Source organism: Oncorhynchus tshawytscha, unplaced genomic scaffold, assembly GCF_018296145.1.
Source record: "Oncorhynchus tshawytscha isolate Ot180627B unplaced genomic scaffold, Otsh_v2.0 Un_contig_6164_pilon_pilon, whole genome shotgun sequence".
NCBI lineage: Eukaryota > Metazoa > Chordata > Actinopteri > Salmoniformes > Salmonidae > Oncorhynchus > Oncorhynchus tshawytscha.
In genome coordinates, this window is record NW_024609517.1 from 113,324 (window position 1) to 128,461 (window position 15,138).

The following is a 15,138-nucleotide window of genomic DNA, read 5'->3' on the forward strand; positions in this document are numbered from 1 at the left end:
ACACTGTCAGCAGCCAAGCAGCGTTTCTAGTTTTGCCTTCTTCTCTAGTGAGTTTTGATCAACACTGGAAGCAATATTTAGATGTTGACCCATCATTTATTCTCTTTATTGTGTACAAAATATACATTTGCGTTATTCATTTATTTGTCAAATTAGATAAAATTACAGAAGTCCGGATCTCTGTGTTCTCATATGTATGCTGAGCAAAAATATAAATGCAACATGCAACAATTTCAAAGATTTTACTGAGTTACAGTTAATATAAGGAAATCAGTCAATTGAAATAAATAAATTAGGCCCTAATCTATGGATTTCACATGACTGGGCAGGGGTACAGGCATGGGTGGGCCTGGGAGAGAAATAAGCTTTTTGTGCATATGGAACATTTCTGTGATCTTTTATTTCAGCTCATGAAACAGACTGTAGGATCAACACTTTAGATGTTGAGTATATATTTTCGTTCAGTGTATTTACAGTCATGATTGGAAAACCTGACTTTGTCAAATGACGAAGAAAACGACACGCTAAAACATGTAATTCCCTGTTACTTGTGCACTTCAAAAGTGTATGCTTCAGTTGATGACATTGTTAGACTGCTTTCCCTGTTCAGGAAGACCACAATGTGTGATTTGTCCATTACACGAAAGAGGAAGTACTGTAGCTAACTAACAGGATTTGACAAAAGTTTGAGGTTGTTTTCATAAAGATTGTTGTCTGTGACAAAATTCTGACATTAGGTAGAGGTTGTTTTCTATGACAAATTCTGACATTTAAAAACATTTGTATCCTTTACATTTTTTCTGTCAACTTCGAGAATGATGAAATGCTCAGCGTGTACCAGCTTCTTGGCAGAAAAATAAGAAGTACAGTATATACATTGTCACGACTTCCGCCGAAGTCGGTTCCTCACATTGTTCGGGCGGCGTTCGGCGGTCGATGTCACCGGTCTTCTAGCCATCGCCGATCCACCTTTCATTTTCCATTTGTTTTGTCTTGTTTTTCCACACACCTGGTTTACATTCCCTCATTACTTGTCGTGTATATAACCCTCTGTTCCCCCCATGTCTGTGTGTGAAATTGTTTATTGTAAAGTGTTTGTGCACTCTGATTGGTTCGCGAGGGGTTATTTTGTACCCAGATTTTGTTGTTCTGGGTGCCGTTGTTTTTTTTTCATATTAAACTGCTTTGGGTTTTACCCAGTTCTGCTCTCCTGCGCCTGACTTCCCTGCAGCCAGTCACGCACCCCTTACAAAATTAAGATGGATGATAGCCACCCAAGCAACCTCTTGCAAAACTGATGGTGAAATCTGTGTTTTTTTGCTTTGACACATCAAACCACATTTTCCTTTTTCTCAAACATGTCTGAAAGCATCCGTCTCTATTTCAAAAAGTTCACATATTTACAAATAAATGCACAACAACGATATAAAAAGAGAAGTAGCTGAACTTTAAGCCATATAAGGTGCTTTGGTTGTCTCAGCTACATAAAAATAAAATGGTATCTTATTGCTTCACCAATCATCTTGCCTATATCTCTGGGACTTTATTATTTTGGTTGTAGGTTAACATCTGATTTCCTGTGATAACCACTTAACATGTCTTAGTAGAGAGTGAAATATATTTATAGTCATGTGTGCCAGATCAAACCTCTTGATACTGGGCCCAATATGAGATCACTCTGCAGGAAAAGCCTGTGAGATGGCAGTAGGCCATACAGTACAGTGGCTCTAGGAGAACGTGCCTGTCTTGATAGTGGCATACTCTGTTTTTCCACCGCTCTCCAGACTCACTGCTGCGTTCCTTTTTCCTTTCATGTAGACGATGGTGGAGTATGTCACTGAGGGATCCTCCTGTAGAGAGGGACAGTAAGAGACACAGGCACTGCTGCTGACATCTAGGGATGCACAGATTTACACTATAGATAATGTTTATACTAACAAACACACACTCTCTCTCTCACCCTCACTCTCTCTCTCTCTCTCTCTCTCTCTCTCACACACACACACACACACACACACACACACACACACACACACACACACACACACACACACACACACACACACACACACACACACACACACACACACACACACACACACACACTGTACTTCTCTTACTGGAGCACTGAGGGGTGTTGTTGTCTCCTCTTGGTTGTTGTTTCTGGGTTCTTGAACCGTATCATACATTACAGAGGGATCATCCTAGAGAGGAGAGATACAATGAGACACCACAGGCGGCTGGTGGCACCTTAATTGGGGAGGATGGGCTCATAGTAATGGCTGGAATGGAATCAATGAAATGGTATCGAACCCGTTTTCTATGTGTTTGATACCATTCCATTCACTTCATTCAAGCTGTTATTATGAGCCGTCTTCCTCTCAGCAGCCTCCTGTTTGAGACAAAACAGTGACTTCCACAGCACAGGAATTGCACAATGATCGAGACGTTATCTTTCTTGAGACCCTAATTTGGCCACTGAATTTGACATGACTTGATCCAGTAACAGTCTTTAAGACACATACAAACACACTGTCTCTTACTGGTGCACTGAGCGGTATTGTTGTCTTGTCGCTTAAACCAGTGTTTCTGTCTGCAATCGTGGAACACATTGCAGAGGAATCATCCCAGGAGAAAGAAAATAAGACACACCTACAGTAACCTTGTCCCATTAACCGTATAATACCACAATGATAAGTGGGATGTGAAAAGTGGCACTGATAAAGCCTCTCTTGAAAAAGCCGAACCTTGACCCAGAAAATATATAAAACTATCGGTCTATAGCGAATCTCCCATTCCTCTGAAAAGATTTTGAAAAGGCTGTTGCGCTGTTACTGCCTTCCTGAAGACAAACAATGTATACAAAACGCTTCAATCTGGTTTTAGACCCCATCATAGCACTGAGACTGAACTTGTGAAGGTGGTAAATGACCTTTTAATGGCGTCAGACCGAGGCTCTGCATCTGTCCTCGTGCTCCTAGACCTTAGTGCTGCTTTTGATACCATCGATCACCACATTCTTCTGGAGAGATTGGAAACCCAAATTGGTCTACACGGACAAGTTCTGGCCTGGTTTAGAACTTATCTCTCAGAAAGATATTAGTTTGTCTCTGTGGATGGTTTGTCCTCTGACAAATCAACTGTAAATTTCGGAGTTCCTCAAAGGTTCCCTGTAAGAAACCACTATTGTTTTCACGATATATTTTACCTCTTGGTGATGTCATTCAGAAATATAATGTTAACTTTCACTGCTATGCGGATGACACACAGCTGTACATTTCAATGAAACATGGTGAAGCCCCAAAATTGCCCTCCCTGGAAGCCTGTGTTTCAGACATAAGGAAGTGGTTAGCTGCAAATTTTGTACTTTTGAACTCGGACAAAACAGAGATACTTTTTCTAGGTCCCAAGAAACAAAGAGATCTTCTGATGAATCTGACCATTAATCTTGATGGTTGTACAGTCGTCTCAATTAAAACTGTGAAGGACCTCGGCGTTACTCTGGACCCTGATCTCTCTTTTGACGAATATATCAAGACTGTTTCAAGGACAGATCTACGTAACATTGCAAAAATCAGAAACTTGATGCAGAAACATTAATCCATGCTTTTGTCACTTCTAGGTTAGACTACTAACTAGAACCCAAAAATGTGATCATATTACTCTAGTGCTAGCCTCTCTACACTGGCTTCCTGTCAAGGCAAGGGCTGATTTCAAGGTTTTACTGCTAACCTACAAAGCATTACATGGGCTAGCTCCTACCTACCTCTCTGATTTGGTCCTGCCGTACATACCTACACGTACGCTACGGTCACAAGACGCAGGCCTCCTAATTGTTCCTAAAATTTCTAAGCAAACAGCTGGAGGCAGGGCTTTCTCCTATAGAGCTCCATTTTTATGGAATGGTCTGTCTGCCTACCCATGTGAGAGACGCAAACTCGGTCTCAACCTTTAAGTCTTTACTGAAGACTCATCTCTTCAGTGGGTCATATGATTGAGTGTAGTCTGGCCCAGGAGTGGGAAGGTGAACGGAAAGGCTCTGGAGCAACGAACCGCCCTTGCTGTCTCTGCCTGGCCGGTTCCCCTCTTTCCACTGGGATTCTCTGCCTCTAACCCTGCACAATGCAGATGCACTAAGCATCCTGGCGGGCTGTATCACCGCCTGGTATGGCAACTGCACCGCCCTCAACCGTAAGGCTCTCCAGAGGGTAGTGAGGTCTGCACAACGCATCACCGGGGGCAAACTACCTGCCCTCCAGGACACCTACACCACCCGATGCTATCAGGAAGGCCATAAAGATCATCAAGGACATCAACCACCCGAGCCACTGCCTGTTCACCCCGCTGCCATCCAGAAGGCGAGGTCAGTACAGGTGCATCAAAGCTGGGACCGAGAGACTGAAAAACAGCTTCTATCTCAAGGCCATCAGACTGTTAAACAGCCACCACTAACATTGAGTGGCTACTGCCAACACACTGTCAATGACACTGACTCCTCCAGCCACTTTAATCATGGGAATCGATGGGAAATGATGTAAATATATCACTAGCCACTTTAAACAATGCTACCTTATATAATGTTACTTACCCTACATTGTTCATCTCATATGCATACGTTGATACTGTACTCTATATCATCGACTGCATCCTTATGTAATACATGTATCACTAGCCACTTTAACTATGCCACTTGGTTTACATACTTATCTCATATGTATATACTGTACTCGATATCATCTACTGTATCTTGCCTATGCTGCTCTGTACCATCACTCATTCATATATCCTTATGTACATATTCTTTATCCCCTTACACTGTGTATGACAGTAGTTTTTTTTTTTGGAATTGTTAGTTAGATTACTTGCTCGTTATTACTGCATTGTCGGAACTAGAAGCACAAGCATTTCGCTACACTCGCATTAACATCTGCTAACCATGTGTATGTGACAAATAAAATTTGATTTGATTTGATTTTGATATTACAGGGGCTGAGTCACTGGCTTACTAGGGCTCTTTCATACCGTCCCTAGGAGGGGTGCGTCACTTGAGTGGATTGAGTCACTGACATGATCTTCCTGTCCGGGTTGGCGCCCCACCTTGGGTTGTGTTGTGTTGGAGATCTTTGTGGGCTATACTCGGCCTTGTCTCAGGATGGTAAGTTGGTGGTTGAAGATATCCCTCTAGTGGTGTGGGGGCTGTGCTTTGGCAAAGTGAGTGGGATTATATCCTGCCTGTTTGGCCCTGTCTGGGGGTATCGTCAGATGGGGCCACAGTGTCTCCCGACCCCTCCTGTCTCAGCCTCCAGTATTTATGCTGCATTAGTTTATGTGTCGGGGGGCTACGGTCAGTCTGTTATATCCCTAGTATTTCTCCTGTCTTAACTGGTGTCCTGTGTGAATTTAAATATGCTCTCTCTAACTCTTTCTTTCTCTCTCTCTCTCGGAGGACCTGAGCCCTAGGACCATGCCTCAGGACTACCTGGCGTGATGACTCCTTGCTGTCCCCAGTCTATCTGGCCGTGCTGCTGCTCCAGTTTCAACTGTTCTGCCTGCGGCTATGGAACCCTGACCTGTTCACCGGATGTGCTACCTGTCCCAGACCTGCTGTTTTCAACTCTCTAGAGACAGCAGGAGCGGTAGAGATACTCTGTATGATCGGCTATGAAAAGCCAACTGATATTTATTCCTGAGGTGCTGACCTGTTGCACCCTCGACAACTACTGTGAGTATTATTATTTGACCCTGCTGGTCATTTATGAACATTTGAACATCTTGGCCATGTTCTGTTATAATCTCCACCTGGCACAGCCTTAAGAGGACTGGCCACCCCTCATAGCCTGGTTCCTCTCTAGGTTTCTTCCTAGGTTCTGGCCTTTCTAGTGAGTTTTTCCTAGCCACCGTGCTTCTACACCTGCATTGCTTGCTGTTTGTGGTTTTAGGCTGGGTTTCTGTACAGCACTTTGTGACATCAGCTGATGTAAGAAGGGCTTTATAAATACATTTGATTGATTGATTGATTGTTCTATCTATCTTCCTTTCCCATCACTCTCAATGTGATAGAGCTTCTAAATGATTTATTTACCTTTTTCTCTCCTTCTGTTTTGCTCCCACTACTTTTCTCTCCTGTGTTTTTCTTTCCTGGGGATTAAAAACAGAGTTTAATACTGAAGTCATTGCTGAAGTCATTGCTTTTCTGAGTGGTTGCAATTATGGAATACATACTGTACCTTTGTTTCTCTTGTATATGTACCAAGCCACTCCAGTGATGATCAGTATGACTGGTAGAACAGCCAATAAGGTGTATTGGATTGTATTGTATTGTTGAGGGGAAGAAGATGGATCTTCTTCTGAAGTCCCCACTGTGTCTGCCCCTAAAGGACATGACAGTGTTCTGTCAATCTACAGTGTAACAGATAGTTTGGCTGTGTGCAAAAGAGAACTCTTCCAGTACAGTCCAATACAAGAGATTATGGGGTCAGCTTGACTACTGATTTTTGTTCAAAGTTCTGTAAATGTACTGGCCCTTTGATGGGAATATGGGTTATATAAACAGAAACATACATTTAAATGATTTCATTTTAATATTATTTTTATGGAGAAGAATTTCATGACAAACATTCACTGACCTTTAGGTGACGTTGTTGGTATGAGGAATGTTGTAATGTCTCGTCCATTTGGTTGAGTTAATGGTGGATGTTTGGTGGTAGTGGTTGTGAGGGGATGGTATTTCCCAAACAGACAAGAGGAACATTAGCCAGAGCAAAGGCACATTACAAAACCATATTATGTACCTAAGTCTAATGAGTAGAACATTTGGTGAAATGTGTTATCAATTTCACTCAACTCAGTCTGTCAGGTCGGGTAATCTACATACTGCAGTGCTGTTGGCCTGGAAGGGCCCTCGTTTTACAGTATGATGTTACAATATCTAGAGGATTTTTTTTTTTTTTTGCTGTTACAATATCTACCGTATGCTGTTACAATATCTACAGTATGCTGTTACAATATCTACAGTATGCTGTTACAATATCTACAGTATGCTGTTACAATATCTACAGTATGCTGTTACAATATTTACAGTATGCTGTTACAATATCTACAGTATGCTGTTACAATATCTACAGTATGCTGTTACAATATCTACAGTATGCTGTTACAATATTACAGTATGCTGTTACAATATCTACAGTATGCTGTTACAATATCTACCGTATGCTGTTACAATATCTACAGTATGCTGTTACAATATCTACAGTATGCTGTTACAATATCTACAGTATGCTGTTACAATATGCTGTTACAATACAGTATGCTGTTACAATACAGTATGCTGTTTACAGTATGCTGTTACAATATTTACAGTATGCTGTTACAATATGCTGTTTACAGTATGCTGTTACAATATCTACAGTATGCTTTACAATATCTACAGTATGATGTTACAATATTTACAGTATGCTGCCATTACAATATCTACGTATGCTGTATGATTTTACAGTATGCTGTTACAATATCTACAGTATGCTGTTACAATATCTACAGTATGCTGTTACAGTATATACAGTATGCTGTTACAATATCTACAGTATGCTGTTAAAATATCACAGTATGCTGTTGCAATATTTACAGTATGCTGTTACAATATTTATAGTATGATGTTACAATATCTACAGTATGCTGTTACAATATTTACAGTATGCTGTTACAATATGCTGTTACACAGTATACAGTATGTTACAATATTTACAGTATGCTGTTACAATATCTACAGTATGCTGTTACAATATCTACAGTATGCTGTTACAATATCTACAGTATGCTGTTACAGTATGCTGTTATCTACAGTATGCTGTTACAATATCACAGTATGCTGTTCCAATATTTACAGTATGCTGTCACAATATCTACAGTATGCTGTTACAATATCACAGTATGTTGTTACAATATTTACAGTATGCTGTTACAATATCTACCGTATGCTGTTACAATATTTACAGTATGCTGTCACAATATCTACAGTATGCTGTTACAATATCACAGTATGTTGTTACAATATTTACAGTATGCTGTTACAATATCTACCGTATGCTGTTACAATATTTACAGTATGCTGTTCAATATCTACAGTATGCTGTTACAATATCACAGTATGTTGTTACAATATTTACAGTATGCTGTTACAATATTTACAGTATGCTGTCACAATTTCTACAGTATGCTGTTACAATATCTACAGTATGCTGTTACAGTAGCTACAGTATGCTGTTACAATATTTACAGTATGCTGTTACAATATCACAGTATGCTGTTACAATATCAGAGTATGCTGTTACAATATCTACCGTATGCTGTTACAATATCTACCGTATGCTGTTACAATATCTACAGTATGCTGTTACAATATCACAGTATGCTGTTACAATATTTACAGTATGCTGTTACAATATTTACAGTATGCTGTTGCAATATCTACGGTATGCTGTAACAATATCTATGGTATGCTGTTACAATATCACAGTATGCTGTTACAATATCTACAGTACGCTGTTACAATATCTACGGTATGCTGTTACAATATCACACTATGCTATTTCAATATTTACAGTATGCTGTTACAATATCACAGCATGCTGTTACAATATCTACAGTACGCTGTTACAATATCTACCGTATGCTGTTACAATATCACAGTATGCTGTTACAATATTTACAGTATGATGGTACAATATCTACAGTATGCTGTTACTATATCTACAGTATGATGTTACAATATCTACAGTATGCTGTTACAATATTTACAGTATGCTATTACAATATTTACAGCATGCTGTTAAAATATCTACGGTATGCTGTAACAATATTTTTATTTATTTATTTTACCTTTATTTAACCAGGTAGGCAAGTTGAGAACAAGTTCTCATTTACAATTGCGACCTGGCCAAGATAAAGCAAAGCAGTTCGACAGATACAACGACACAGAGTTACACATGGAGTAAAACAAACATACAGTCAATAATACAGTATAAACAAGTCTATATACAATGTGAGCAAATGAGGTGAGAAGGGAGGTAAAGGTAAAAAAGGCCATGGTGGCAAACTAAATACAATATAGCAAGTAAAACACTGGAATGGTAGTTTTGCAATGGAAGAATGTGCAAAGTAGAAATAAAAATAATGGGGTGCAAAGGAGCAAAATAAAATAAATAAATTAAATACAGTTGGGAAAGAGGTAGTTGTTTGGGCTAAATTATAGGTGGGCTATGTACAGGTGCAGTAATCTGTGAGCTGCTCTGACAGTTGGTGCTTAAAGCTAGTGAGGGAGATAAGTGTTTCCAGTTTCAGAGATTTTTGTAGTTCGTTCCAGTCATTGGCAGCAGAGAACTGGAAGGAGAGGCAGCCAAAGAAAGAATTGGTTTTGGGGGTGACTAGAAAGATATACCTGCTGGAGCGTGAGCTACAGGTGGGAGATGCTATGGTGACCAGCGACCTGAGATAAGGGGGGACTTTACCTAGCAGGGTCTTGTAGATGACATGGAGCCAGTGGGTTTGGCGACGAGAATGAAGCGAGGGCCAGCCAACGAGAGCGTACAGGTCGCAATGGTGGGTAGTATATGGGGCTTTGGTGACAAAACGGAATGCACTGTGATAGACTGCATCCAATTTGTTGAGTAGGGTATTGGAGGCTGTTTTGTAAATGACATCGCCAAAGTCGAGGATTGGTAGGATGGTCAGTTTTACAAGGGTATGTTTGGCAGCATGAGTGAAGGATGCTTTGTTGCGAAATAGGAAGCCAATTCTAGATTTAACTTTGGATTGGAGATGTTTGATATGGGTCTGGAAGGAGCGTTTACAGTCTAACCAGACACCTAAGTATTTGTAGTTGTCCACGTATTCTAAGTCAGAGCCGTCCAGAGTAGTGATGTTGGACAGGCGGGTAGGTGCAGTTAGCGATCGGTTGAAGAGCATGCATTTAGTTTTACTTGTATTTAAGAGCAATTGGAGGCCACGGAAGGAGAGTTGTATGGCATTGAAGCTTGCCTGGAGGGTTGTTAACACAGTGTCCAAAGAAGGGCCAGAAGTATACAGAATGGTGTCGTCTGCGTAGAGGTGGATCAGAGACTCACCAGCAGCAAGAGCGACCTCATTGATGTATACAGAGAAGAGAGTCGGTCCAAGAATTGAACCCTGTGGCACCCCCATAGAGACTGCCAGAGGTCCGGACAGCAGACCCTCCGATTTGACACACTGAACTCTATCAGAGAAGTAGTTGGTGAACCAGGCGAGGCAATCATTTGAGAAACCAAGGCTGTCGAGTCTGCCGATGAGGATGTGGTGATTAACAGAGTCGAAAGCCTTGGCCAGATCAATGAATACGGCTGCACAGTAATGTTTCTTATCGATGGCGGTTAAGATATTGTTTAGGACCTTGAGCGTGGCTGAGGTGCACCCAGGACCAGCTCTGAAACCAGATTGCATAGCAGAGAAGGTATGGTGAGGTTCGAAATGGTCGGTAATCTGTTTGTTGACTTGGCTTTCGAAGATCTTAGAAAGGCAGGGTAGGATAGATATAGGTCTGCAGCAGTTTGGGTCAAGAGTGTCCCCCTTTGAAGAGGGGGATGACCGCAGCTGCTTTCCAATCTTTGGGATTCTCAGACGACACGAAAGAGAGGTTGAACAGGCTAGTAATAGGGGTGGCAACAATTTTGGCAGATAATTTTAGAAAGAAAGGGTCCGGATTGTCTAGCCCGGCTGAATTGTAGGGGTCCAGATTCTGCAGCTCTTTCAGAACATCAGCTGAATGGATTTGGGAGAAGGAGAAATGGGGAAGGCTTGGGCGAGTTGCTGTTGGGGGTGCAGTGCTGTTGACCGGGGTAGGAGTAGCCAGGTGGAAAGCATGGCCAGCCGTAGAAAAATGCTTATTGAAATTCTCAATTATGGTGGATTTATCAGTGGTGACAGTGTTTCCTATCTTCAGTGCAGTGGGCAGCTGGGAAGAGGTGTTCTTATTCTCCATGGACTTTACAGTGTCCCAGAACTTTTTGAGTTAGTGTTGCAGGAAGCAAATTTCTGCTTGAAAAAGCTAGCCTTGGCTTTTCTAACTGCCTGTGTATAATGGTTTCTGGCTTCTCTGAACAGCTGCATATCACGGGGCTGTTCGATGCTAATGCAGAACGCCATAGGATGTTTTTGTGTTGGTTAAGGGCAGTCAGGTCTGGGGAGAACCAAGGGCTATATCTGTTCCTGGTTCTAAATTTCTTGAATGGGGCATGTTTATTTAAGATGGTTAGGAAGGCATTTAAAAAAAATATCCAGGCATCCTCTACTGACGGGATGAGATCAATATCCTTCCAGGATACCCCGGCCAGGTCGATTAGAAAGGCCTGCTCGCTGAAGTGTTTCAGGGAGCGTTTTACAGTGATGAGTGGAGGTCGTTTGACCGCTGACCCATTACGGATGCAGGCAATGAGGCAGTGATCGCTGAGATCTTGGTTGAAGACAGCAGAGGTGTATTTAGAGGGGAAGTTGGTTAGGATGATATCTATGGTATGCTGTTACAATATCACGGTATGCTGTTACAATATTTACAGTATGCTGTTACAATATCACAGTATGCTGTTACAATATCTACAGTACGCTGTTACAATATCTACGGTATGCTGTTACAATATCACAGTATGCTGTTACAATATCTACGGTATGCTGTTACAATATCACAGTATGCTGTTACAATATCACAGTATGCTATTACAATATCAACAGTATGATGTTACAATATTTACAGTATGTGGTTACAATTTTTACAGTATGCTGTTACAGTATTTACAGTATGCTGTTACAATATCTACAGTATGATGTTACAATATTTACAGTATGCGGTTACAATTTTTACAGTATGCTGTTACAATATTTACAGTATGCTGTTACAATATTTACAGTATGCTGTTACAATATCTACGGTATGCTGTAACAATATCTACGGTATGCTGTTACAATATCACAGTATGCTGTTACAATATCTACAGTACGCTGTCACAATATCTACGGTATGCTGTTACAATATCACAGTATGCTGTTACAATATCACAGTATGCTGTTACAATATCACAGTACGCTGTTACAATATCACAGTATGCTTTTACAATATCTACGGTATGCTGTTACAATATCTACAGTACGCTGTTACAATATCACAGTATGCTGTTACAATATCACAGTATGCTGTTACAATATCACAGTATGCTGTTACAATATCACAGTATGCTGTTACAATATTTGCAGTATGCTGTTACAATATCTACAGTATGCTGTTACAATATCTACAGTATGATGTTACAATATTTACAGTATGCTGTTACAATATCTACAGTATGATGTTACAATATTTACAGTATGCGGTTACAATTTCTACAGTATGCTGTTACAATATCACAGTATGCTGTTACAGTATCACAGTATGCTGTTACAATATCTATGATATGTTGTTACAATATCTACAGTACGCTGTTACAATATCACAGTATGCTGTTACAATATCTACGGTATGCTGTTACAATATCTACAGTATGCTGTTACAATATCTACAGATGATTTCCAAAGTGAGTAGATAATATCAATAATGATGTTCAAAAAGATTGTTGTGATTAATAAGAATATTCTGTCTTACTTTGAATATCAATTTTGACGTCTGTCATTTGAGTCTCACTGATTCCACACCTGTACCACCCCTAATCGTCCTCGGTGACGTTTGAGAGGACAGAGAGGTTCCCAGGAGAGGTGCTATTAAACATCTCCACTCTGCCTCTGTACAGATCACTCTGGGTTGATATTATCTCAGGTGTCTGTTGACCTCTGAGTTTAGTCCATGTGAAGCTGGGAGGTTTAGCCTGGGCGACCAGTGAGATATACCTACGGGGGTGCTGCTATGGTAATCAGTGAGCTGAGATAAGGTGGGGCTTTACCTAGCAGAGACTTGTAGATGACCTGGAGTCAGTGGGTTTGGGACAAGTATGAAGCGATGGCCAGCCAACAACAGCGTTATTGGACACATATTCTTCTAATTACAGAAAATGGTAGATCTCTACAACTACTACCATACACACCTAACCATATCATCCATTTTGTATCCAGTTTTGCATTTTAAGTTTCCTGTTTTACTTTCTATATACACAGCGATGTAAGCTTGATATTAGCTGCATCTCTTACCTTCAACAGTGAGTTCGACGTCGCTGTATTTTTCATGGCTGATTTGGCACCTGTACCACCCCTGATCGTCCTCGGTGACGTGTGAGAGGAGGACAGAGAGGTTCCCAGGAGAGTTGCTATTAAACATCTCCACTCTGCCTCTGTACAGATCACTCTGGGTTGATATTATCTCAGTTGTCTGTTGACCTCTGAGTTTAGTCCATCTGAAGCTGGGAGGTTTAGCCTGGGTTTTACTACAGGAGCAGGGCAGGAGAACAGACTGGCCTGGGGATGCATTGACCACCCTTGATCGAGGTTCTGACAGAGTGCAGCCTGTTGAAACACAAAGCAATGTGTTATTGGATACTTCTTTTTCTGATTACAGAAAATCATAGATCTCTACAACTACTACCATAAACACTTAACAATCAATTACAACAAACATTACCAACAATACATAACAAACATTACAAAAAATACTACTGCTCCCTGTCTTATACCTTGAAATGGCTGATATATTTTAAGATGGGCCATATCATTAATTGTGTATAGATAGTTTTATTTAAGTGTGTTTCCTGTTTTACTTTCTATATACACAGCGATGTAAGCTTGATATTAGCTGCATCTCTTACCTTCAACAGTGAGTTCGACGTCGCTGTATTTTTCATGGCTGATTTGGCACCTGTACCACCCCTGATCGTCCTCGGTGACGTGTGAGAGGAGGACAGAGAGGTTCCCAGGAGAGGTGCTATTAAACATCTCCACTCTGCCTCTGTACAGATCACTCTGGGTTGATATTATCTCAGTTGTCTGTTGACCTCTGAGTTTAGTCCATGTGAAGCTGGGAGGTTTAGCCTGGGTTTTACTACAGGAGCAGGGCAGGAGAACAGACTGGCCTGAGTAGACAGTGATCTTACCATAGTTAGTGACTAATAGAGTGCAGCCTGTTGAAACACAAAGCAACATAAACCATAGTGTTTTAATGTCATTGCAGGATTACAGAGCTCCATTAACAAAACACCATCAAATATGAGATCTGTATGTAACTGTACCAACACATTATTTTGTGTCATTTTTCATTTTGCTCGTACTTTAAACAGCGATCCACTTATGTTGACTTTGGAACGTCGACAGATCTGATATTTCATCAGCATTTTAATAGTTTTAAATCGATGCTATAAAACATTGTTATTAAACCATACAACCAAGAAACGCATTTAAATCTGTATTGAAAAAAATCAACCAGCAACAGTTTCTGTGTTTACTGAAGTGTACAGTATGCATTTTTAAGCTGCAAGATATTCTGCTAACTTTCTATTTTCAACACATGCCAGATGTTGTTTGAATACATTTATCTGACACATTTACTTATGCAGGGTAGGTAGGAGGTTATCTTTGCTATACATATGACATTATCTACAGGTTAGGATATTGTAGGACTCACCTGCAGTGATATGAAGGAAAGAGCTGATCAGACACACAGAGATCCACATGGTGACTGTCCACTGATGTTGAGCGATATGATGTAAACCAAGATAGAGACTGTTTGTTCAGTGTTTATTATGCGAAAAACGTTCAATGCAGCTGTTTTTATCAAATAATTTCTGGGTAACAATTAAAGTACAAATCTGGCGTCTGAAGTGGCCACACAGCATTTACAGCGATGCAGCCTCCACAGAAGTCAGGGTATTCATACTTCTTGCTTCACGGTGCAGAGCTGTTGTGAAGGAAGTTGTGAAGGACCTGAGTTTATGTTTTTACTGGATGTACCCCCCCCTACTGTCAACCAATCATGTCAATGTGCAGAGCCTTCTGCAGTGTTACACAATTTGGGAGGTGCATGACGATGCGGTACAGAACTTGATTTGGCCTCTGCAAGCCTCCGGAGGCTCCGCAATTACGTCACACCCTCCATACGGAGCCTCCGCATCACATTGCTGGATCAAGCAAAAATCA

At 40.8% G+C, this 15,138-nt stretch overlaps 1 protein-coding gene across 3 annotated transcripts; it reads right to left on the reverse strand.

Annotated features, from left to right (window-relative positions):
- Positions 1-76: 76 nt before the first annotated feature.
- Positions 77-14,896, reverse strand: LOC112239803 (polymeric immunoglobulin receptor). Of its 3 annotated transcripts, none has more exons than XM_042315672.1 (8): positions 14,627-14,896; positions 13,815-14,047; positions 13,204-13,515; positions 6,627-6,665; positions 6,228-6,371; positions 6,083-6,138; positions 2,121-2,204; positions 77-1,850 (listed from the first exon to the last, which is right to left on the reverse strand). In XM_042315672.1, the coding sequence occupies exons 2-8, from the start codon at positions 13,939-13,941 to the stop codon at positions 1,728-1,730; spliced, it is 885 nt and encodes a 294-aa protein (XP_042171606.1). In that variant the 5' UTR covers positions 13,942-14,047; positions 14,627-14,896; the 3' UTR covers positions 77-1,727. The 3 variants fall into 3 exon arrangements, with proteins under 3 accessions (XP_042171606.1, XP_042171604.1, XP_042171605.1); XM_042315670.1 differs by having other exon boundaries at positions 13,815-14,126; XM_042315671.1 differs by lacking the exon at positions 6,627-6,665 and having other exon boundaries at positions 13,815-14,126.
- Positions 14,897-15,138: the final 242 nt, after the last annotated feature.